This window comes from Cetorhinus maximus, chromosome 7, assembly GCF_964194155.1.
Source record: "Cetorhinus maximus chromosome 7, sCetMax3.hap1.1, whole genome shotgun sequence".
NCBI lineage: Eukaryota > Metazoa > Chordata > Chondrichthyes > Lamniformes > Cetorhinidae > Cetorhinus > Cetorhinus maximus.
The window spans coordinates 43,647,713-43,672,695 of NC_135885.1; the positions used below are offsets into that span (position 1 = coordinate 43,647,713).

The 24,983-nt window shown below is 42.2% G+C and overlaps 1 protein-coding gene across 4 annotated transcripts in view; it reads left to right on the plus strand.

Moving 5' to 3' along the window:
* The window catches only part of rnf6 (ring finger protein (C3H2C3 type) 6), a 52,819-nt gene extending 36,761 nt beyond the window's left edge, over positions 1-16,058 (plus strand). For all 4 annotated transcript variants that reach the window (XM_078545397.1, XM_078545396.1, XM_078545398.1 and 1 more), the window contains 2 exons: positions 10,043-10,150; positions 13,640-16,058. In XM_078545397.1, the coding sequence (XP_078401523.1) occupies positions 10,043-10,150; positions 13,640-15,468 (1,937 nt within the window). In that variant the 3' untranslated portion in view covers positions 15,469-16,058. The remainder of the gene's footprint in view (positions 1-10,042; positions 10,151-13,639) is intronic.
* Positions 16,059-24,983: the final 8,925 nt, after the last annotated feature.

Here is a 24,983-nt window from a genome sequence, read left to right on the forward strand (position 1 = left end):
CATTTGCCACCGATCAGCCCATCTGACCAGCCCGTCTATATCCTCCTGTGATCTAAGGCTATCCTCCTCACTATTTACCACTCCGCCAATTTTCGTGTCATCTGCGAACTTACTGATCAACCCTTCTACATTCAAGTCTAAATCGTTTATATATACCACAGATTATAAACAGCAAGGGACCCAACACCGATTCCTGTGGAACCCCAGTGGACACAGGCATCCAGTCACAAAAACAACCCTCGACCATCATCCTCTGCTTCCTGCCACTCAGCCAATTCTGGATCCAATTTGCCAAATTGCCTTGGATCCCATGGGCTCTTACCTTTCTTATCAGTCTCCCATGCTGTACCTTATCAAAAGCTTTGCTGAAGTCCAAGTAGACTACGTCAAATACATTGCCCTCATCTACACACCTGGTCACCTCTTTGAAAAATTCAATCAAATTGGTCAGACATGACCTCCCCTCAACAAAACCATGCTGACTGCCCTTGATTAATCCCTGCCTCTCCAAGTGTAGATTAATCCTGTCCCTCAGAATTGCTTCCAGTAGTTTCCCCACCACTGAGGTTAGACTGAGTGGCCTGTAGTTCCCTGATTTATCCCTTCCTCCCTTCTTGAATGACAGTACCACATTGGCTGTCCTCCAGTCCTCTGGCACCTCTCCTGTGGCCAGAGAGGTATTGAAAATTATTACCAGCGCCCCTACTGTCTCCTCCCTTGCCTCACTCAGCAGCCTGGGATACATTTCATCCGGGCCTGGAGATTTATCTACTTCTCAGCCTGCCAGACCACTTAGAACCACTTCCCTTTCTATGCTAATTTCTTGAATTATATCACAGTCCTTATGCCTGATTTCCATACCCATGTCGTCCCTCTCACCTTGTGAACACCGACACAAAGTATTCATTTAGAACCCTACCTATGTCTTCCGGCTCCACATACAAATTACTACTATGGTCCTTAATGGGCCCTACTCTCTCCCTAGTTATCCTCTTACTCTTAATGTACTTGTAAAATAACTTTGGATTTTCCTTTATTTTACCTGCCAATGTTTTTTCATGCCCCCTTTTTGCTATCTTAATTTCCTTTTTAAGTTCCCCCCTACATATTGTATACTCCTCTAGGGCTTCTGCTGTTTTGAGCCCTCGGTATCTGCCATAAGCCTCCCTTTTTCTCTTTATCCAATCCTGTATATCCCTCAACATCCAAGGTTCCCTGGATTTGTTGGTCCCACCCTTTGTCTTTACTGGAATATGTTGGCCCTGTACTCTCCTTATTTCCTTCTTGAATGAGTCCCACTGCTCTGTCGCAGATTTACCTAAAAGTAGCTGCTCCCAGTCCACTCTGGCCAAATCATATCTGATCTTCTTAAAATCGGCCTTCCCCAATTTAGAACTCTGATTTCTAGCCCATCCTTGTCCTTTTCCATAACAACCTTGAATCTCATGGAATTATGATCACTATCTGCAAGATGCTCCCCCACAGATACCTCTACCACTTGCTTGGCTTCATTCCCTAAAATTAAGTCCAGACCACTCCCTGTCTTGTAGGACCTTCTATGTACTGGCTTAAAAAGCTCTCCTGGATGCATTTTTAGAATTCCGCTCCCTCTAAACCTATCATACTATGACTAACCCAGTTAATGTTGGGGAAGTTGAAATCCCCCACTGTTACTACCTTATTATTTTTACACTCCTCTGAAACTTGCCTACATATCTGCTCTTATATTTCTCCCTGACTGTTTGGGGGCCTATAATACACTCCCAGCAATGCGATTGCTCCATTTTGTTTTTCAGTTCTACCCATATGGCTTCTTTTGAAGAGCCTTCTAAGATGTCATCCCTCCTTACTGCTGTAATTGATTCCTTGATCAATATTGCGATTCCCCCTCCTCTTTTACCTCCTTCCCTATCTCGCCTGAAGACCCTATATCTTGGAATATTGAGCTGCCAATCCTGACCCTCTCTCAACCATGTCTCTGTGACAGCAATGACATCATACTTTCATGCGTTAATTTGTGCCCTCAACTCATCTGCCTTATTCGTCAGACTCCTTGCATTCAAATAAGTACCATCCAACCTTGCCAAACTCCCTTGTGCCTTAACTGACCTATAATTTCTATGCCTTCCAGACTCACTTGCTCTCTCCTAATTTTGGCTGTGCATCTCCCCCTGCTGAACCTCCTCTCAGGATCGCATCCCCCTGCCAAGTTAGTTTAAACCCTCCACAACAACACTAGCAAACCTCCCCGCAAGGATGTTGGTCTCGTTCCGGTTCAGGTGCAACCCATCTGCCTTGTACAGGTCCCACTGCCCCCAGAAACGGTCCCAATATCCCAGAAATCTAAAGCCCTCCCTCCTGCACCATCTCTCCAGCCACACATTCATCTAGACTAACCTCCTATTTCTATACTCCCTAGCGCGTGGCACCGGAAGTAATCCAGAGATTACTACCTTTTGAGGTCCTGTGCATCTGTTTCCTAGCTCCCTAAATTCTGCTTGCAGGACCTCATCCCTCTTTCTACCTATGTCATTGGTACCAGTATGTACCACGATCTCTGTCTGTTTGCCCTCCCCCTTTAGAATGCCCTGCAGCCATTCAGTGACATCCTTGACCCTGGCACCAGGGAGACAACATACCACCCTGGAGTCACGTCTATGGCCGCAGAAACGCCTGTCTGTTCCCTTTACTATCGAGTCTCCTACCACTATTGCTCTTCCCCCCCCCCCCCCCCCACCCCACCCCCCGTACAGCTGAGCCACTCAGTGCCATGAGCGTAGCTGCACTCCCCAGATGAACTGTCACTCTCACCGTTTTCCAACACAGAAAAACAGTTCTCGAGCGAGATGCACCCTGGGGATTTCCTGACTACCGGTCTGACACCTTTCTTCTGACTGCTCACCCATTCCCCCTCTCTCTGCACTTCCATAAGCTGTGGGGTGACCACGTCAAAAAATGTGCTATCCGTGAAACACAGCCTCCCGGATGCACCTCAGTGCCTCCAGCTACCGCTGAAGCTCCGAAACTCGGAGCTCAAGTAACTGCAGCTGGTGGCACTTCCTGCACACTTGGTCGGTCAGAGTGCAAGGAGCGTCCAGGACTTCCCACATGTTGCAGGTGGTACATAACACGGGACTGAGCTGCCCTGCCATGCCTCTTGTTGAAAAAAAAACCCTTTAAGTTAAATACAGTTTAAAAAAAAAACATTAAATTATTTATGTACTTTAAATAAAAACTAGAACCCTTACCTTTCCTTAGCTTAATCTATTTTGAACTGGAGAAAAAAACTGGAGAAAAACACTTACCCATTACTCATCAATCAGCTCTCACCTTTGTGCTGACGTCACTTTTTGAAGCTTCCCCACACTCACGCTGGTTCTGATCTCTCTGCCACTCTCTCGTGCTGTCTTGTGATGTCACTCTTGTTATTTTTCAACAAGAACTGACTGCAGGACATTCTTCCCAGACTGCTTCACTGCGATGCTGACTGCAGGACACTCTTCCCAGCAGCCCTTTCAGAATCTTGTACGTTTCATTGAGATCACTTCTTCTAAACCCCAATGATTATAGGACCTAGTTACTCAGCCTTATCTTTGGACAAACTTCCATTCCAGGGATCAATTTAGAGAACCTTTGCTGTACTGCCTCCAATACAAGTATAGCCTTTCTTAAATGTGGAAACTAAAACTGCACACACTAATCTAGGTGTGGTTTCACTAAAACTCTGTGCAATTGTAGCAAGACTTACTTATTATTTTAATCCAATCCCCTTGCATAAAAGGCCAACATGCTATTGCTATCCTAATTCATTCCTTGTGCAAGCACACACAAGTCTCTTTGAACATCAACATTTACAGGTTTCATGCCTTTTACAAACATTCCGCTTTTCTTTTCTACACCAAAGTGTGGATCGCCTCATTTCCCCACATTATAATCCATCTGCCATCTTGCTGCCCACTTACTTAATGTGTCTATTAATCATTGTAGCATTTATGTGTCTTCCTCACAACTTGTATTCCCATCAAAATTTGTATTATCAGCTAAATGGGATAAATTTAGAACAGATCTAACAACTCAAGACTGGGCAACCATGAGGTGCTGTGGGCCATCAGCAGCGGCAGAATTGTACTTGACCACAATCTGTAACCTCATGGCCCGGCACATCCCCCACTCTACCATTACCACCAAGTCAGGGGCTCAACCCTGGTTCAATGAAGATTGTGGAAGGGCATGCCAGAAGCAGCACCAGGCATACCTAAAAATGAGGTGTCAACCTGGTGAAGCTACAAAACAAGACTACTTGCGTGCCAAGCTGCACAAGCAGCAAGTGATAGACAGAGCTAAGCGATTCCACGGTCAATAGACCAGATCTAAGCTCTGCAGTCCTGCCACATCCAGTCATGAATGGTGGTGGACAATTAAACAACTCACTGGAGGAGGAGGCTCCACAAATATCCCCATCGTCAATGATGATGGAGCCCAGCACATCAGTGCAAAAGATAAGGCTGAAGCATTCGCAACAAACTTCAGTCAGAAGTGCCGTGTGGATGATGCATCTCTGCCTCCTCCAGAAGTTCCCAGTATTACGGGCCAGTCTTCAGCCAATTAAATTCACTCCACGTGATACAAAAAACGGCTGAAGGCACTGGATAATGCAAAGGCTATGGGCCCTGACAATATTCCGGCAATAGTACTGATGACTTGTGCTCCAGAACTTGCCGTGCTCCTAGCCAAGCTGTTCCAGTACAGCTACAACACAGGCATCGCCCTGGCAACGTGGAAAATTGCCCAGGTATGTTCTGTACACTCAAAGCAGGACAAATCCAACCTGGTCAATTACTGCACCATCTGTCTACTCTCCATCAATAAAGTGATGGAAGTAGTCATCAACTGTACTATCAAGCACCATTTGCTTAGCAAAAACCTGCTAGCTGATGCTCAATTTGGGTTCCGCCAGGGTCACTCCACGTCTGACCTCATTACAACCTTGGTTCAGGCATGGACAAAAGGGCTGAACTCCAAAGGTGAGGTGAGAGTGACTGCCCTTGACATCAAGGCAGCATTTGACTGAGTGTGGCATCAAAGAGCCCTAGCAAAACTGGAGTCAATGGGAATCGGGGAAAACTCTCCGCTGGTTCAAGTCATACCTAGCACAAAGGAAGATGGTTGTTGGAGGTCAGTCATCTCAGCTCCAGGACATCATTGCAGGAGTTTCTCAGGGCAGTGTCCTAGGCCCAACGATCTTCAGCTGCTTCATCAATGACCTTCCTTTCATCATAAGGTCAGAAGTGGGAATGTTCACTGATGATTGCACAATGTTCAGCACCATTCGCGACTCCTCAGATACTGAAGCCGTCCATGTCCAAATGCAGCGAGATCTGAGCAATATCCAGGCTTGGGCTGTCAAGTGGCAAGTAACATTTGCACCACACAAGTGCCAGGCAATGACCATCTCCAGCAAGAGGGAATCTAACCATCGCCCCTTGATGTTCAATGGCATTACCATCGCTGAATCCCCCACTATCAACATCCTGGGAGTTAGTATTAACCAGAAACTAACTGGACTAGCCATATAAATACTGTGGCCACAAGAGCAGGTCAGAGGCTTGCAATTCTGTGGCGTGTAACTCACCTCTTGACTCCCCAAAGCCTGTCCACCGTCTACAAGGCACAAGTCAGGTGTGCCCATCCAGGACAAAGCAGCCCACTTGATTGGCACCCCATCCACAAGCATTCACTTCCTCCATCACCAACGCACAGTGGCAGCAGTGTGTATCATCTACAAGATGCACTGCAGAAACTCACCAAGGTTCCTTGGGCAGCATCTTCCAAACCCACAATCTCTACCATCTAGGACAAGGGCAGCAGATACATGGGAGCACCACCGCCTGGAAGTGCCCCTCCCAGCCACTCACCATACTGACTTGGAAGTGTATCGCCGTTCCTTCAAAGTTGATGGGTCAAAATCCTGGAACACCCTCCCTAACAGCACTGTGGGTGTACCTACACCACACGGACTGCAGCGGTTCAAGAACGCAGCCCCCCACCACCTTCTGAAGGCCAGTAAGGATGAGCAATAAATGCTGGCTTAGCCAGCGACATCCACATCCCGTGAATAAGATTTTTAAAATTCAGTCATTTATATGGATTATCAACAGCTGAGGCCCCAGCACTGATCCTTGCAGCATTCCACCAGTCACAGCCTGTCAACTTGAGAATGTGCCATTTATGCCTATTCTTTGCTATTCTGAGCATTAACTGATCTCCTGTCTCTGCTAATATATTACTCCCAACTCCATGAGCCCTCATCTTGTCTATTAACCTTTTGTGTGGCACTTATTCAATGCCTTTTGGAAATCCAGTTATACTACATTTACTGGTTCTCCTTTATCTACCCTACTAGTTACATCCTCAGAGAACTCTTTTTCTTCCCAGAATCTCCACCCATACTGATTCTACTTAAGATCTTGACTCAGATAATTTTCGCACTAATGTCCTTATCATCCTTTGCTATCAGGGCTACTGCTCCTCTCTTGTTTTTGACTATGTTTCGAAATATTGTGTACCCTAGAATAATTTACTCTTGGGGGTTTTGTGGGCGGTGTTGGGAAATGTACTTTTCTGTTTTTCTCCCCTGTAAACAACTGCTAAGCAGAAGCTTAATTATTTCTGATCTGCTTTTGTATGTTATCAAGTGGCAGCAGTAGCACTCAACTCTTGGTTAATCAGGGCGAAGTGCCAAAAGCAATTGGCATGGAGGCTTCAACATCTCTGAATCTCTTGACCCAAGTTGCCCAAAAAATGACTTATTAACTTGAGGCACAACATACTGACTTTCGTCATCCAATTTTGTGGGTCCCCTGCTGTCCATCCATTGCAGACTGTAGACATTGTCATGGGACAATTTAAAGGACATTCATTAGCCCTGGGAAAGCTGTTTTGTGCCTCTCCCTTTCACTTCCGTTCATCCTCATTCTTCTCTTTTCCTTCCAAAATATGCAGAAGTGCGTCGTGCATTTGGCTGAAATCTTAGACCAATCTTGGACTGTTGAGCTGTTTGGAGATGTTACATTGGATGTAGATATGGCTATATGTCTAAAACTTAGGCCACTGATGATTTAATTGGAGTTGTCTCATATAAAATTTTATCAATGATGGGCTGCACTGCAGACATTGAGAGAAGGGCACTGGTTTAGCAATAGCCTCACTGACGCCGAGTTTGGGTTCCACCGGGGCCACTCAGTTCCTGACTTCATTACAGCCTTGGATCTAACATGGACAAAAGAGCTGAAATCCCGAGGTAAGGTGAAAGTGAATACCCTTTGACATCAAGGCCGCATTTGATCGAGTGTGGCATCAAGGAGCCCAAGCAAAGCTGGAGTCATTTGGAACCAGGGAAAACACTCCACTTGTTGGAGTCATACCTAGAACAAAGGAAGATGGTTGTGGTTGTTGGAGGTCAGTCATCTCAGCCCCAGGACATTACTGCAGGAGTTCCTCGGGTTAGTGTCCTCGGCCCAACCATATTCAGCTGCTTCATCAATGACCTTCCTTCAATCATAAGATCAGAAGTGGGGATGTTCACTGATAATCACACAAATTTCACCATTCATGACTCCTCAGACAGTAAAGCAGTCCATATCTAAATGCTGCAAGACCTGGACAATATCCAAGCTTGGGCTGTCAAGTGGCAAGTAACGTTGGTGCCACACTAGTGCCAGGCAATAACCATCTCCAGTAAGAGAGAATCTAACCATCGCACCTTGACATTCAATGGCATTACCATCGCTGAATCCCCCACTATCAATATCCTTGGTGTTACCATTGACCAGAAACTGAACTGAACTAGCCATATAAATACTGCGGCTACAAGCACAGGTCAGAGGCTAGGAATCCTGCAACGAGTAACTCCACCACCTGACTCCCCAAAGCCTGTCCACCATCTACAAGGCACAAGTCAGGAATGTGATGGAATACTCTCCACTTGCCTGGATGAGTGCAGCTTCCACAACACTGAAGAAGCTTGACACCATCCAGGACAAAGCAGCCCACTTGATTGGCACTCCATCCCCAAACATTCATTCCCTCCACCACCAACGCACAGTAGCAGCAGTGTGTACCATCTACAAGATGCACTGGAGGAATTCACCAAGGGTCCTTTGACAGCACATTCCAAACCCACGACCAGGACCATCTAGAAGGTCAAGGGCAGCAGATAGATGGCAATACCACCATCTGGAAGTTCCCCTCCAAGTCAGTCACCATCCTGACTTGGAAATATATCAACATTCCTTCACTGTCGCTGGGTCAAGATCCTGGAACTCCCTTCCTAATAGCACCGTGGGTGTACGTACACCACATGGACTGCAGCGGTTCAAGAAGTCATCTCACCACCACCTTCTCAAGGGCAATTAGGGATGGGCAGTAAATGCTGGCCCAGCAAGCAAAGCCCTCATTCTGTGAATTAATAAAAAAAAATCCTTCCTATTCGTCCCTGTAACTAATGTAAAATACTGCAGATACCCCACTAAGTCCTATACCACCTGTAATCTTACACTAATCTGTGGTTCCACTTCGGTCAGTAGTAATGGGTGAATCCTCGTATAGTGATCATTTGCTATTCCTGCCCAGTGCATATTTACATTTTTGCTACTGCATTATGTGTTGCATGATCTCAGACCTCCGTTCAGGGTCACCTGTGGAGAGAAAGGATTACTAGCATATGCTTTTCTATTAAACCAGTATCATCAATACAGTTAACATATCTTCATTAAACATTTACTGTATAGCAGTGCATCAACTTTGGAACTGTTATTAGATCTCTAATTTTTGAGCATACATCACATTCTTGAAAGCCTATCAAAGTTACCAAGATACTTAGCAAATTCAATGATGGAGCCTCTCACTTCAGTCACTTATCTTCAATTCAGCGCCTGCAGCTCTGGGTTTTTTTTGACAGTGGTTGAGTGTAGTCTTTTTTTTTTAATAGGGTGCAGCACTAAGCCTCTTTCTTACTTAGTACTAATCTTTTTATTCAAGGAGATCAATTTCAACCATTAAGTGCTATGCTTCCACATTTCTTTTTTGTGATAGAATCACGTGAAATATTGTGCTATAACTTGCGAGTTCCAGGACAGTGTAAATGGGGGGTACCTTAAAGATGTGCTGAGGAAAGCACCATGCCCTCTCCCTCCACCTTCCTAAACATTCCCAGCTGAGGCTTGCATGACAATTGCCCAGAAGTGCAACCGTCTCTTGGGCAGTTGCCTTGCACTGGAAACCAACAGCAAATGCGATTTAAATCGCAAACTTCTGATGGTTCTAACTGTTACAATAATCCGGATTAAAGCAGCCATCATTACCAAAAAGACTACCCCCCACCCAACCGCCCCCAAACCCTACCTTCTTACTTTAGACATTTAACTTCTCCCTGGCCTGCCAAGGACCTTCACACTTGGCTGGACCTTTAACTTACCTGAATTATGGTAGTTCGTGCTGCGTATGAAAAAAGAGGGCGTGGCCTCATTACATCCGACTGAGCTGCCCTCATTGCTCGGACCTGGGGATGTGCTGCGCTGCCCGGATCTCGCATGGGGCATGAGTCAAAAGGTCGGGTGAGATCGGATTGAAAAAAATTTCAGGTAAGCAAGTAGGAGTGGAGTGGCAACCTGACTCTGTCACTCATGGAAGTTCTGGCCCATTATAACATCATACCAGTAAAGTAAGTTGATGCATATTAAATTTGCTCTGTTTTTGCCAAAACAATAACTCACCATTTACTATATACAACTGTCCGGAATACCTGCTCCCAAGTCGGAAAATCTGTCCATATACCTTGAATAATTCCAAGTGAGTTGAAATAGCTTAAATATGAATGTAACTTATTGTCTCTCATTGAAAACTTTCAAAATAAACATTTACAATTTCTTCTTGAATGGAATAAATGTAACTTTCAATTTGTTTTGAACTTCTATACTTTACCAAGAACACAGGTAAAAGTGTGCCAGAATATGTTCAATACTTTGTTTCGCTATTGCTTCAGGTGAAATTACAGCAGAAGAACTACAACAGCGTTTGGATGGTGCTAAGGAGCAATTAACAACACAGAACGGTCTGGGCAACAGTGAACATGAACATAATCAGACCCAAGGTAAGTTTTGAGTCTGTGATTTGAATCACGATTGTGATCTTGATGACTATCTTTTGTACAGCAATGCAAAAAGGTAATGCTCTGGTATTGCAGCATAGTATGTATGATGAAGGCAAGGCCTCTTTTTTTTGTTACCAGAGAAACAAGCAACAGCAAATGGACTTCTGTCAAAAAGGATTTGCAGTTTACGCTTTTTTCTTCAAACACATGGAGTTGCTTGCTGTTTCTTATGTCTTCAGATATTGAAGAAATGAGGAAGAAAATTAGCCCCTTGTCTGTCCTTCATCAGCTGTTCCCTTCTTCCATCTTTTCTACATAACGACCCTTCAGCAGTTTGGGCAGATGGACCACTTTTGTTTGCTGAGATTTCAGATGAAGTAGGGTAGGATGTATGGAACATAAACCACCAGTATTGGCCAGTTTGGCCAAATGGCTTGTTTATGGTGTTAGTTCTATGTATTGTGTTACGCCTTTACCAAAAGTTGCTTTTAACATTTTGGCCCAATACAAGGGGAGACACGGTGGGGTGGTGGTGGTGCTGATTAGCCCTTTACCATTAGGATTAGGTAGATAATTATAGCAGATATCAGTGCCACCAACAAAGAAATTTTGCACATGAGCATTGGCCCGTTGCAGAACGCGAGCAATTAAATCCATTTTATACTTATTTTCCCCAAGTTCTCTGGTGATTGTAAGGTTTGGTGGGCTGTTTAGTTGGCTATGGTTGAATCACTGACTTTTGTTTCTCTCTTAAAACGGCGATTTGGAGGAACTGCATGTTGCTTTCCATTTGCAGCTGTATCCTCCAGCAATATATCAATGTCATTGTTATCTTATGGAAGGATCCTGCAAAGAATAGATAAATAAAGTGGACAGTTTAATGCTGGCTATTTTGGTATTCAGGCTGAAATAAAACAGGATTTACTTTTATTTGGACAAAACTAATGTGATCAATAATGCACATTAATGCACGGGTTGGGATGCTTAAAACATATGGGATCATTGCCACTGCCCACAAAACTTTTTCTGGCCTGATGATATCCATTATCAACTGGTCCAATACAAAGGGAGACACGGGGGGTGGTGGTGGTGGTGCTGATTAGCCCTTTGCCATCAAGATTAGGCAGATAATTATAGCAGACATCAGTGTCACCAACAGAGAAGTTTTGCACATGAATGTTGGCCCATTGCAGAACACGAGCAAAATCCTGGCTGAAGCAGAAATCAATCAGTGCAGCCTCTCCAGGGCAAATCCATCGAGTGCAAGAAGAGACAAAGGAAGGCGAGGAAGCGCCCCCTTTTCACAGCACTAGCTGCCTTTTTCAGTTTTTTTCAAGGTCCAAGTTTTTTCCTGCATTAGTGAATGGGTGAGGTAGATAGGTGTGGTGGGGGGAGTGGTCGGTCAGTGGGGCTTAGTTATGGTGCTCAGTTGAGTTACACAGCTATTAAAACAGATATTAAACCGCCTTAATGTTTCCTGGATTAGTATGCAGGTAAGTCCAGCATTATCTGCCCCAAGTCTCCGCCCTAAGCTCAGTGTCGGAGACTTTCGCGGAGGGTCCCAGGCAGCAGGGAATCAGTCCATTGGAAATTTAAATTTCCCAGGCAATTCCCAAGTATGACTGCGTCAGAACATCCACAAGGTCCTGATGCACATATCTCAACATACATGAATCCAGAGTCTGCAAGATTTGGACCAGTGGTTTGGTCTCAACTGGAGCATTGTGTCCAATTCTGGTGCTGTACCTTAGGAAGGATGTGAAGACATTAGAGAGGGTGCAGATAAGATTTTATGAGAATGGGTTCAGGAGCGAGGGACTTTCAGTTAGATGTATAGATTGGAGTTGTTCTTCTTGGGTAAGGGAAGATTGAGAGGAAATATAGAGATGTTGAAAATTCAAGGATCTCAACGAAGCAGATAGGTAGAAATTGCTTCCATTGACAGAAGGTTCAAGAATCAAAGGACACCAATTTAAAGTGATTGGTAAAACAACAAAAGGTGACACGAGGAAAAACCTTTTTTTGTGCAGTGAATAGTTAGGATCTGTAATACATTGAATCTGTCTCCACCAGACTCTCAGGCTTTCTAAAGGGAGTTGGATAATCTGAAGTGATTAGATTTGCAGGGCTGCAGGGTGTTGGACTAACTAATTTGCTGTTGCAGAGAGCTGGCGTGGGCATGATGGGCACAATGGCCTCCTGTGTTGTGAACGTTCTATAATTCTAAGTACATTAATATCTTAACTTTGCATATCTAGTTTGTTTTTGTCAGAAAATAAATTATTACATTCTAAACCAAAAAAACACTTAGTACAAATGCAAAATACTGCAGCAGTGCCTGACCTGAGTATTGCCAGCATTTTTGTTTTTATTTCAAAAAAACACTTTGTTGTGCATCTTTGACAGATTGCAAGAATACAGCAAGGATATTACGGTTGGAGGCCGGACGAGTGCAGATATATTTTAATGTTGCAGGTGCTGAACTTGATCCGTCTGAAGGTCTGATCCACTGCACTGCTTCATTTTTCTCACCAGTCCTCTCACCATCAAAGTTCAGGAATTACTCAGCCATTCAACAAGACTGGGTTAAATTAAATAGAGTATCAAACATTGTCATTTATTTTGGCAAGTCTGGACTTCTGTGTTTCTTTTTCATGTTTCCCAAGAGCCTAAAGTGGTGTTACCAGTTAGTGCCAAGTGACACACCTCCTGAATGTATCAAAGTAAATTGTCCTTTTCAAGACAGAAATGTACAAACAAACAACTGTGCTTTTTAGGTGTTACAGCAGCACCATTATTTGCCAATGCTATGCTCCTTTGATGGCTATTGAGGAAGCAAGTAAAGCTGCACAAAGAATTAAATTGCACGTTGGTATATAAGAAGCCATGGTGTAACTTGAAATTTTATACTCAACTAAGAGTTTGCACCAGCAGAGCTGAGGTTAAATGCTTTACTAATGACTGCTGACCTGTGCATTACATTGGCTATGTCAAAACAAGCTCAAGTGCTTTCACAATTGGGGGAGATGGCAGTGTAGTGGTAATGTCACTGGACGAATAATCCAGGGCTCATAGGCTCCAGTCCCACCATGGCAACTGGTGGAATTTAAATTCAATTAATAAATCTGGAATTAAAAGCTTGTCTCAGTAATAGTGCCATGAAACTGTCATCAATTGTCGTAAAGACCCTGGTTCACTAATGTCCTTTTTAGGGAAGGAAATCTGCTGCCCCAAACCTGGTCTGGCCTCCATATGACTCCAGGTCTTCAGCAATGTGGTTGACTCTGAACTGTCCTCTGAAAGGGCCTAGCAAACCATTCAGTTCAACGGCAGTTGGGGATGGACAACAAATGCAGGCCTTGCCAGGGACACCCACCTCCCATGAAAGAATAAAAAAGACTTAATTATTAGGAAGTCATAATCTAGCCAAAAGGGTAAGCAAATATTTCTGGAAGATTTAATGAGATGCATTTTTGTTTCCCTGTTTAGGCTCTGACACACCCGGAGAAAGTTCTAATAGCGATTCCCTTCTTGAGTGGCTTAACACATTTAGACGTACTGGAAATGCCACCCGTAGCGGACAAAGTGGGAACCAGACCTGGAGAGCTGTTAGCCGGACAAATCCTAACAGTGGCGAGTTTCGTTTCAGCCTTGAAATCAACATTAATCATGAGCATGAAGCTGGCAATGGTCAGTCTTTGGACACGTCTGTAGTAGAAAATAACAGGAATCGAAACATAGAAAATGCCCACCCACAAAGTTTGTTGAGTTCTGTTGCCAGTCGTACAAGAAGTCGAACTCGAGCCCAAGTCCAACTGGCTGATGAACAGACAAACTCTGAAAGCAATTTTGGAGACACAGTGAGGATTGAGGAAGTTGAACCCATGGAAGTTACTCCACCTTTAGCCCAAAGGAGTATCAGAAGCAGAACTATTGAAAGAGCTACAAGTAGGCAGAGACCTAGGAGGCAAAGTGCAAATCGACAAGCTGCTTTAAGTGTAGCTGTTGAACGACAAGTTGGTAGACGAAGAACAGGACGGCATAGCTTTAGAACAATACAGGAAGAGGAGCAGCAGGGTTGGAATGAACCTGCGGAGTTGCAAAGGGACAGCATTCAAACCGCTGTGAGAGAGAGTAATGTGCACAGGCAAATGGAACAGCACAGATCTTCTCGGAACTTTCAAACCAGACGAAGTCGATCACCCTTGCGTAGAGAAAGTGTTACTATAAATTCTTCGGATGGGTCTCTATTCCAGCAGGAAGATTATATACAGCCGAGACAGAACGTGAGAAGGCAACGGACAATGGACCAATCCACCATGACCACTGAGGAACTGCAGGCTGTCAGTAGCAATCCTTCTGCGCAATCAACAGTTGGTGGAATGCTTAGACAAGAAGCTATGGATGAAGGAGATGTAAACCATTCCAGTGGATCCTCTGTAGCTGTTCGAAGGCACCCAACTATTATGTTAGATCTTCAGGTTAGAAGGATACGTCCTGGAGAAAACCGAGATCGTGACAGTATTGCTAATAGAACTCGATCCCGTGTCCGTATGGCAGAAAATACAGTGACTTTTGAAAGTGACAGTGGTGGTTTCCGCCGTACCATCTCACGATCTGAACTTGCAGGTATTAGGACTTATGTTAGCACTATCCGTATACCTCTGCGCAGGATATCTGAAACTGGGCTTGGTGAGCCATCATCCATAGCCTTGAGGTCAATACTTCGTCAGATTATGACAGGATTTGGTGAATTGAGCTCTCTAATGGAGAATGATTCTGATTCTGAACTTAACCAAAGAGTTCAGCAGAATCCATCTGATGGTGCTGATTCAATTAGCTCGCAGATTAGTTCAAACAGCAATCTCTTGAATCCAAATAATGAATCAACTGACACATTAACAGGGGACCGATCAGGAATGAATGAAAGCATGCAGAACGAAAGTCTTGACAATGCGGCTGAAAGCAGAGAGACCAGACAAAGCCGAGACACAAATAGTTTAGTAGAAAATGGTACCCTGCCAATTTTACGGCTTGCTCACTTCTTTTTACTGAATGACGATGATGAGGAGGAACGTCAGAGGGGTCTGACCAAAGAACAAATTGACAATCTTTTAACTCGGAATTATGGAAACATCAGTGCAGAGAATGAAGTTAGCAAAACCTGCAGTGTATGTATTAATGAGTATGCAGTTGGAAACAAGCTTAGAAGACTACCTTGTGCACATGAATTTCATATTCATTGTATTGACCGTTGGCTTTCTGAAAATTCCACCTGTCCTATTTGTCGACAGCCTATTTTGGGATCCAGTAATTGATTGGGGAGGATGTTGTACACAAGCATCTTGTCCATTTTGGAAACTTTAAAGCACTAAAAACCTGAGTTATAGGAGTTTGTAAAACAAATGTTATAGATTCTATTATAGAACCATGAAATACATTCTTATTGCTTCTTGCTGAAGCTTTATTTTTTTAGACATTTTTTGTTGAGCTGAGCACTTTGTCATTGGAATGATTGGAACTGAAAAGTGAGCCAAGCTGAAGTATATTATTGTACATGATTAATCATATCTAATACATTTGTAGATACAATTGTGGTTTATAGTGTGCTCTTTTTGTTACAGGAATACAGTGCAAATTAACATAAGGCAATTGTCATTCAGTCTGACTTATAGTGCAAATCATCTGATGAGCAGAATTAAATTGCCCTGAATCATTGTTTATGATATATAAAATAACGACTTTACAGATTGATAAAATGAGATTGGTATTCTGCAAATAAAAAACACGCAAAACATTTGCAAGAGAATAGACTGATATTTCTGCCAAATTAAAATGAAACTTGCTGATATTTACTACAAACTTTAAATTTGGAACCAATATTCCTAATAAAGAATCATTTGATGTACTTTTTGCTAATATGTGCCTATGAATGTGATGAGACTTTGCTCCACTCTACTCTTGTCTCCTCTCCCGCCACCCCTGCTGCACCACCCATCCCTGAAAAACATTTTACTTTTTGCAGTATTGCCGTAAGTTACGCAAACATGGTAACCTAGAAACTGGTTACCTATGTCAGATTTCCTAATGTTTCCTGAGGTCAGTGGTCACAGCTTAACACTCATTTCCAAATTTATCTGGAAAATTTACCATTCTAGCACCTCAGATGGAAGGGGCTATTTCCATCTTGTGGATTTGGTGAGGCAGTTGCTTTAAAAAGTTCTCTTTGGAGTTTCAAAAGCACCTGAAATGAAAAGCTCTCCTTGCTGTTGGATTTTTTTTTCTTAAGTGGAAAGCATAATATAAGAATACCATAATTATTTGGTAACTTGGAATATTGCACTGTGCACCATAAAATTAAGCATATTGAACAAGCGATGTGGGTTTCAGGACCATGTGATAATATGGAAAGGTGGTTAACCTTCTGGAGAGTTATTTGTCCAGTGACTTTTGGAGACAGATTATTGTCATTTGTATAAACGTTGCAGTACATTGCATAAAAGCAACTTAATAATACTCCCATTTGTCGCTCAGCCAGACTCGCCATCTCTAACAGTGGCATGGAGTGTAAAAGTCCAGAAACACATTCATAGCCTTCTTCAGCACTGCTTCTTGGTTTAGCCACTAAAGGGTGCACTAAATTACTCTGGCTGATTTTTTTTTTTGCTGACATCCGATTTCTCGGAACAGTAATGACCTCAAAATGGCATTGATTGACTTGTCCTTTCTTAAATGCCGGTTAACTGCATGGTGCTACCTTCATTGGGACCTACTGCTGGGTGGTCGAAGTGCCTACTTGCTTCAGGTGGCAAACCCCTTTAACAAGCAAATCTGAGTCCTAGAACATAAAGTGCCATTTTAAGTTAGAACTTGTTGGATCATATGCCATGCACTCTCCAACCAGTTTCAGTAACAAGGGAGATGAAGAGACCCTGAAAAGATAAGTTTTGAATTATTTTGGAGGACCAAGAGAAGCAGGAGAGCCTTGAAATACATACCTTCAGTCTCTCCAGAAGGGGCAGACTCTACCTATTGCCTGCTCAAAAGTTAAAATCCTACTCCAGTCTCTGGTCAGACCAGTTTCCCTTCCCAACATATAAATTAGGAGCAGGGTAGGCCACTCGGCCCCTCGAGCCTGCTCCGCCATTCAATAAGATCATGGCTGATCTGATAACCTCAACCTCACATTCCTGCCTACCCCTGATAACTTTTCACTCCCTTGTTAATCAAGAATCTATTTGGCTCTGCCTTAAAAATATTCAAACACTCTGCTTCCACTTCCTTTTGAGGAAGACAGTTCCAAGACTCATGACCCTCAGAGAAAAAAAATTCTCATCTGTCTTAAGTGAGTTACCCCTTATTTTTAAACAGTGACCCCATAGTTTTAGATTCTCCCACAAGAGGAAACATCCACCCTGTCAAGACCCCCCGGGATCTTATGTTTCAATCAAGTCGCCTCTTACTCTGCTAAACTCTAGTAGATACAATTCTAACCTGTCCAATCTTTCCTCATAGGACAACCCGCCCATTCCTGGTATTAGTCTGGTAAACTTTCTCTGAACTGCTTCTAACGCATTTACATCTTCCTTTAAATAAGGAGACCAGTACTGCACCCAATACTCCAGATGTGGTCTCACCAATGATGTGTACAAGTGAAGCATAACCTTCCTACTTTTGTAATCAATTCCCCTCACAATAAATGATAACATTCTATGTACTTTCCAAATTACTTGCTGTACCCACCAAATTACTTGCTGTACCCACATACCAGCCTTTTGTGATTCATGCACCAGAACACCCAGAACCCTCTGAATCTCAGGGCTCTGCAATCTCTCACCATTTAGATAATAAGCTTTTTTTTATTCTTCCTGCCAAAATGGACAATTTCAGATTTGCCCACAATATACTCCATTTACCAGATCTTTGCCCACTCACTTAACCTATCTATGTCCGTTTTTTAGCCTCCTTATGTCCTGTTTACAATTTACTTTCCTACCTATCTGTGTCATCAGCAAATATCGCAACCATATCACAGAATATCACAGTGCAGAAGAGGCCCTTCAGCCCGTCGAGTCTGAACTGACACGTGAGAAACACCTGACCTACCTACCTAATCCCATTTACCAGCACTTGGCCCATAGCCTTGAATGTTATGATGCGCCAAGTGCTCATCCAGGTACTTTTTAAAAGATGTGAGACAACCCGCCTCCACCACCCACCCAGGCAGTGCATTCCAGACCGTCACCACCCTCTGGGTAAAAACGTTTTTCCTCACATCCCCCCTAAACCTCCTGCTTCTCATCTTGAACTTATGTCCCCTCGTGACTAACCCTTCAACTAAGGGGAACAGCTGCTCCCTATCCACCCTGTCCATGACCCTCATAATCTTGTACACCTCGATCAGGTCGTCCCTCAGTCTTCTCTGCTCCAACGAAAACAACCCAAGTCTATCCAACCTCTCTTCATAACTTAAATGTTTCATCCCAGGCAACATCTTGGTAAATCTCCTCTGCAACCCCTCCAGTGCAATCACATCTTTCCTATAATGTGGCGACCAGAACTACACACAGTACTCCAGCTGTGGCCTCACCAAGGTTCTATATCTTTGGTCCCTTCATCCAAGTCATTCATATAAATTGTAAAAAGCTGAGGCCCCAGCACTGATCCCTGTGGCATACCACTCATCACATCCTGCCAATCAGAAGAAGACCCATTTATGCCAACTCTCTGCTTCCTGTTAGCTAGCCAATCATCTTTCCTTGTTAATATGTTATTCCCTATACCATGAGCTTTAATTTTCTGCAATAACCTTTGATGTGGCACCTTATCAAGTGCCTTCTGGAAATCTAAGTACAGTACATCCACCGGTTCCCCTTTATCCACAGCGCTTGAGTCCTTCAAGAACTCCAATAAATTGGTTAAACATGATTTCCCTTTCACAAAACCAAGTTGATTCTGCCTGATTGCCTTGAATTTTTCTAAGTTCCCTGCTATAATATATTTAATAATAGCTTCTAACATTTTCCCTTTGACAGAAGTTAGGCTAACTGTCCTGTAGTTTCCTACTTTCTGTCTCCCTTTTTGAATAAAGGAGTTACATTAGCTATTTTCCAATCTAATGGAACCTTCCCCAAACCTAGGAAATTTTGGACAATTAAACCAATGCATCAACTATCTCACTAGCCACTTCCTTCAAGACCTTGGGGTGAAGTCCATCCGGACCTGGGGATTTGTCAGCCCGCAGTCCCAACAATTTGCTCGATACCAATTCCCTGGTGATTGTAATTTTCCCGAGTTCCTCGTTCCCTTCCATTTCCTGACTTACAGCTATTTCTGGGATGTTACTTGTGTCCTCTATAGTGAAAACTGAAGCAAAATACCTGTTTAATTCATCCGCCATCTCCCTACTTTCCACTAACAATTCCCCAGACACACTTTCTATAGGACCAATGGTCACTTTGTTAACTCTTTCCTTATTTAAATATCTATAGAAACTCTTACTATCCATCTTTATATTTCTAGCTAGCTCTCTCTCGTACTCTAATTTTTTCCTCCTTATTAATCTTTTTGTCATTCTTTGCTGCTCTTCATATTCTTTCCAATCTTCAGACCTGCCACCGGTCTTTGTGCAATTATCTGCTTTTTCTTTAAGTTTGGTACTGTCTTTAACTTTTTAAATTAAGCACAGATGGTGCGCCCTCCCCTCGGAATTTTCTTTTTCAATAAAATGCTCCTATTTTATGTATTCTGAAATGTCCCTTTAAATGTCTGCCACTGAACCTCCATTGACCTATCCCTTAACCTAATTTGCCAGTTCACTTTAGCTAGCTCCACTTTCATGCCCTCGTAATTGCCCTTATTTAAGTTTAAAATACTAGTCTTGGATGTACTTGTTTCTCCCTCAAAATGAATGTAAAATTCAATCATATTATGATCACTGCTGCCTAGGGGTGCCTTCACTATAAGGTTATCAATTAATCTTATCTCGTTGCTCAACACCAGGTCTAATGTAGCCTGCTCTCTGGTTGGTGCCAGAACATGCTGTTCTAAGAACCTATTCTGAAAACATTCTATGAACTCCTCATCTAGGCTATCTTTGCCCATCTGATTTTTCCAGTCTATATGTAGATTAAAATCCCCCATGATATTGCTGTACCTTTCTGACAAGCTCCCATTATCTCTTAAACAAAAACAAAAATACCTTGAAAAACTCAACAGGTCTGGCAGCATCTGCGGAGAGGAACACAGTTAACGTTTTGAGTCCGTATGACTCTTCAACAGAACTAAGTAAAAATAGAAAAGAGGTGAAATATAAGCTGGTTTAAGGGTTGGGGGGGAGGGTAGAGCTGGATAGAGGGCCAGTGATAGGTGGAGATAGCCAAAAGATGTCATAGACAAAAGGACAAAGAGGTGTTGAAGGTGGTGATATTATCTAAGGAATGTGCTAATTAAGGGTAGAAAGCAGGACAAGCAAGGTACAGATAGCCCTAGTGGGGGTGGGGTGAAGGAATCGAAATGGTCTAAAAGGTAGAGATAAAACAATGGAAATAGGTGGGAAAAGAAAAATCCTTATAAATTATTGGAAAAAAAAGGGGGGGATCGGAAAGGGGGTGGGAATGGAGGAGAGAGTTCACGATCTAAAATTGTTGAACTCAATATTCAGTCCGGAAGGCTGTAAAGTGCCTAGTCAGAAGATGAGGTGCTGTTCCTCCAGTTTGCGTTGAGCTTCACTTCAACACCTCTTTGTCCTTTTAATAGAAACATATTTTAATTAAAAGGGAGCTCCTTAATATCCTGAAGATTGGTTTGTCTTAATTCCCTCCTTTTGGTGTAAATCCACACTATAGAATATGATCAGATAGAGAATTTCACCTTTGAGGCGAAACCTTTAACGTCCCAATAATTCTTCATTCAAAGTTAGAGGAGTGAAAAACCATCGAAAAAAGGCCAAATTATACATTTCATTTAGAAAATCCTATGAATTTTTCAATCAAATGCTCTTCCATATGGTGATACACACAAACTAGGTTTGTGTCTGCAAATGTTGACTAACTATCTTGATGCTTCTTTTGTTAGATTTAAACTTTGTAACTTTGCATTGTAAATATTTCATCTGGTGAGTTATTTTAAAAGTGATGAAATTCAGCTGAACAGAAAATGAGTTGGAAATTCTCCTTTTGCAGAAACCACTTAGTTTATACTACAGGTCAGTTTCTACAGACCTTGAATGGCTTTTATGACAGTCGTACATGTATGTGATTTAAATTTTCTTCCCAATTCTTTTTGCCTGTTGCAACACTTTCCTACTGCAGAGGAAAGTATTAGCGTATTGTAAACCATACTAGGCTCCCCACTGGAGGGGGGAGTATTTCAGCTGCTCAGTACCCTGGCAGCGATATCCTTTTGGCTACCTTGAGTATTATGCTGCTTGGCATTTACATTTGGAGACAATAACATAAAACAATTAAAACCACCTTCCAGCAGCTAATGCAGTTTATTTTGGGAACTTGATATTGATTTTGTTTCCCTTCCCAGTCCCTGTACGCTGAGAGCAATTGTTCCCCAATACTACTGTAGGTGAGATTATTTAACTGGCTATGGACAGGGAATCAAAGCTGGACCTTCTCGGTCTCTAGTTCAATACCAGATTGGTTTAGTGCATTTGCCTATATCAGGAAAACTGGTTTTACATTCTTGATTTCTTCTTCCTATTTGTCAACCATTGATGTGTATATTTTTGTGCACATGTAATTTTCATTACGGCAGTTCGTATACACTTTAGCATTGCAAATTGTATTTTTAAATATCTATCAAAATGCGAATCTTGATTCATGAAATTGTAAGTATTCTTACTGTTGATAATGAAACATATTTTCCATTATCCTCAAAATTGAAGTTGCATTATCATAAGATTTTATTTAACTACTTTTGTTGTATGCTTACAGTTCTCCAGACATTTTACTAAGCAAAGAACCCTGCTCTACACATTCTTGGTCATATGAGTTCAGTATATTTTAGCACTGATCGCATTTATATTGTACAACAGAAATATAGGCTGGTATTTTCAATTCCAGCAGGGCGTAAAACAAGTGATGTGATATATCTGTTGCCTGAAAGGAAATATGGTATTGCCTGTTTATGCCCATGCCAAAATTAAATATTCCAGGGACAATGCTTTCTGTTTCGTGTTTATTTCATGTGTTCAGCAATAGGTGGCACCCTCTCTCACTTTTTGCATTACGTAAAGATTGTAATTTGAACATCATAATTGATACTGGTGTAATGTAACTACAGGTAAGTGGAATTAAACATGTATAACTCTTCACAGTTTATTTAATTTTCAGTAGACTACTGATATCGGAAGCAGCATTAAATACTTATGCTTTCAGAGCAGCAGTGGATGGACGTGTTGATGTGAAGAAATTAATTGATTTTTTTTTAAATGGCATTAAAATATAGAAGTCTGCAATGGAAATAAAATTTCCATTTGGCTTCAACTAAGTTTGATAACATCTGAAATCCCTAAGTTTTTCTTTTGGATAGAATATTGTACTAATTAAGGATCATCTTAAAATGTAAAACTAGCAGAATTTGTGCTGATTATATCCTTTTAGTGACAACATGTAATTCTTTTTTTTACCTCTGTGCTCAAAACTTAACCACCTGTACCTGACAATGTATTCACATGGAAAACTGTCAAAGGAACTGTGTGCTACAATATTCCCTTCCTTTGTTAGTTGGCTGTGGTTATTTGTGCCACAACACAAGGGGAGCACTTCCTGCACATGTGCAGATGAGGAAATCTATCTGGTAAATTGCTAAAAAATAGGAATTTACCTTTAGTGGAAGAACTTGAATGTGTTCCCTGAGACATTGTGCATTCTATTAAAATATCTTTTTTTCAGTGTTCAAAATCTGACTGATTATAATGAATCTTATTTCAGAGCTTTAGTTTTATCCTTTCATGTTAGGGACCATTAAAAAAGAACTCCTAACACCTTGTTTTTAACCATTAGAACTACGTCACAAAATTTCATGTTTTCAAAAGCAAAGTTTTTTCAATATAAAAGGCTTATAACAAGCACTATTAACTTAGCATATGGAGTTATAAACCATGTTGTTATGCACTCAGGTTTACTTGTTGCTTCCCCCAACAATTCTCCTATAAGACACATTAATCTTCAAGTTATTTACTTCTGTAGGGACCACCCAAAGATATGCTACAGCCCTCTGCTTTAAAGATTACTTTGATTCTCCTCACCACTCAGATGTAAAACTTCCATTTATCATCTCTTAATTGTGATACCTCAGTCTCTTGTTCCAAGCTAATCTGTTGGTTGCTTTCTTTGCCATAGGATTCAATGAGGACTGTTGTGGTCCCAGCTGACGTTACCACTGGACAAGCCAGACCCAGGGTGGAACCCAGGTTGATAGATCCTAAATTTTATTTCTTGTTTAAAAACATGGAGACTGGCTACTGAACAGTCTCACGAGTCAGTTGATGAACTTTTAACAAAAGAATAAAGCATTTATTAAACCAGAAAAGATGAACCATGTTACAATACACCCTCACCCACAACTATACCTTTACAGATATATACAGATTTGTAAGGATAACACAAGTTACAAAAGCTATTTTATACTCATTCACAGTAAGTACACATGCAAACCAATGAGTGACCTGTGGTCAGGTGCACCACTCTGAAACCAAGTGTCAGATGCCACCCCAAACAGATGCTGTTGATCTCTCATCAACTCCCTCAGACGCTTGTCATACCATGAGCCAATCAGTCACACTGAACTCCGTCTTTCACGTGAGGGTTTCCAATCTCCATTCTCAAAACCCACCTTAGAATCTTCTCCCAAACAACGCTTTCTCTCAGACACCTTCCACAAGGGACACCTCCAGGGTTTGAACTCTCCTTCTGTAGTTGTTCTCCCCTGGATCACCACATGCTTTCAATCTGTGTCTTCCATGCACACTCCTCAGACTCAGCTGCACCAACAGAACACCCCTGCTTCACATTCCCACAGTAAAGAGTTACAGACCTTTGGCTGTCTCCTTGGGTCTTCTGGCTTCTTGCAAGCCTATTTTGCTCTAAGTCCACTCCCTACAGCTTGCTTTCTCTAAACTTGGAGCCTTTGCCTCTGCTCCTTGCTTTCATTTCCACTGAACAGGGTCTTGTTCTGGATTCCTGTCCTTGTCCTTTTCCTTTAGGACCTGCTCCCTGCAGTTCCCTCTACCAGTAGACTGCTGACAACTTGATATCACTCTTGAGATCCAGAATTCACTTGACATTCACTGTTACTTTAATTTTAGAGCAACTCATCTAAGATTCTTAGACTTATTTTCCTCCGTAATCTGCTAGTATGTCCATCTAGGGAGACTTCAACTGATTCCTCCATCTTAGAGCACAATCACCAACTGAACTCAAACTGCTTTCAGTTTCTCTGTCTCTATGGATCCTTCTTGCTGGACTCCAATTGCTAGGCAACAGCACAGTTTTTCTACCTTGTTAATTTTAACTTCCCTTCAAGAGTCATAAAATCGCATTGTAATGCAGGCATCTTTTGAATTGAAACTAAAACTCAAGTTCCCTCCTTTCTGAACACACCAAAACAGAAACACAAATTAAACTTAAAGCTAAAACTCATTCCTAAACCCCACAAATACAAATATAACTTAAACTATCTCTAGTTCCTAACAGAACCACTGTAGATCCTTCCACCAGTTTAGGCAATCTTCAAATGTCTGTGCCCTCACAAAATTCACAATCTAACTAAGCCTCACCTGCAACCCACCTGGTGAATGATGGTTAGTCTTTTTCGGCTT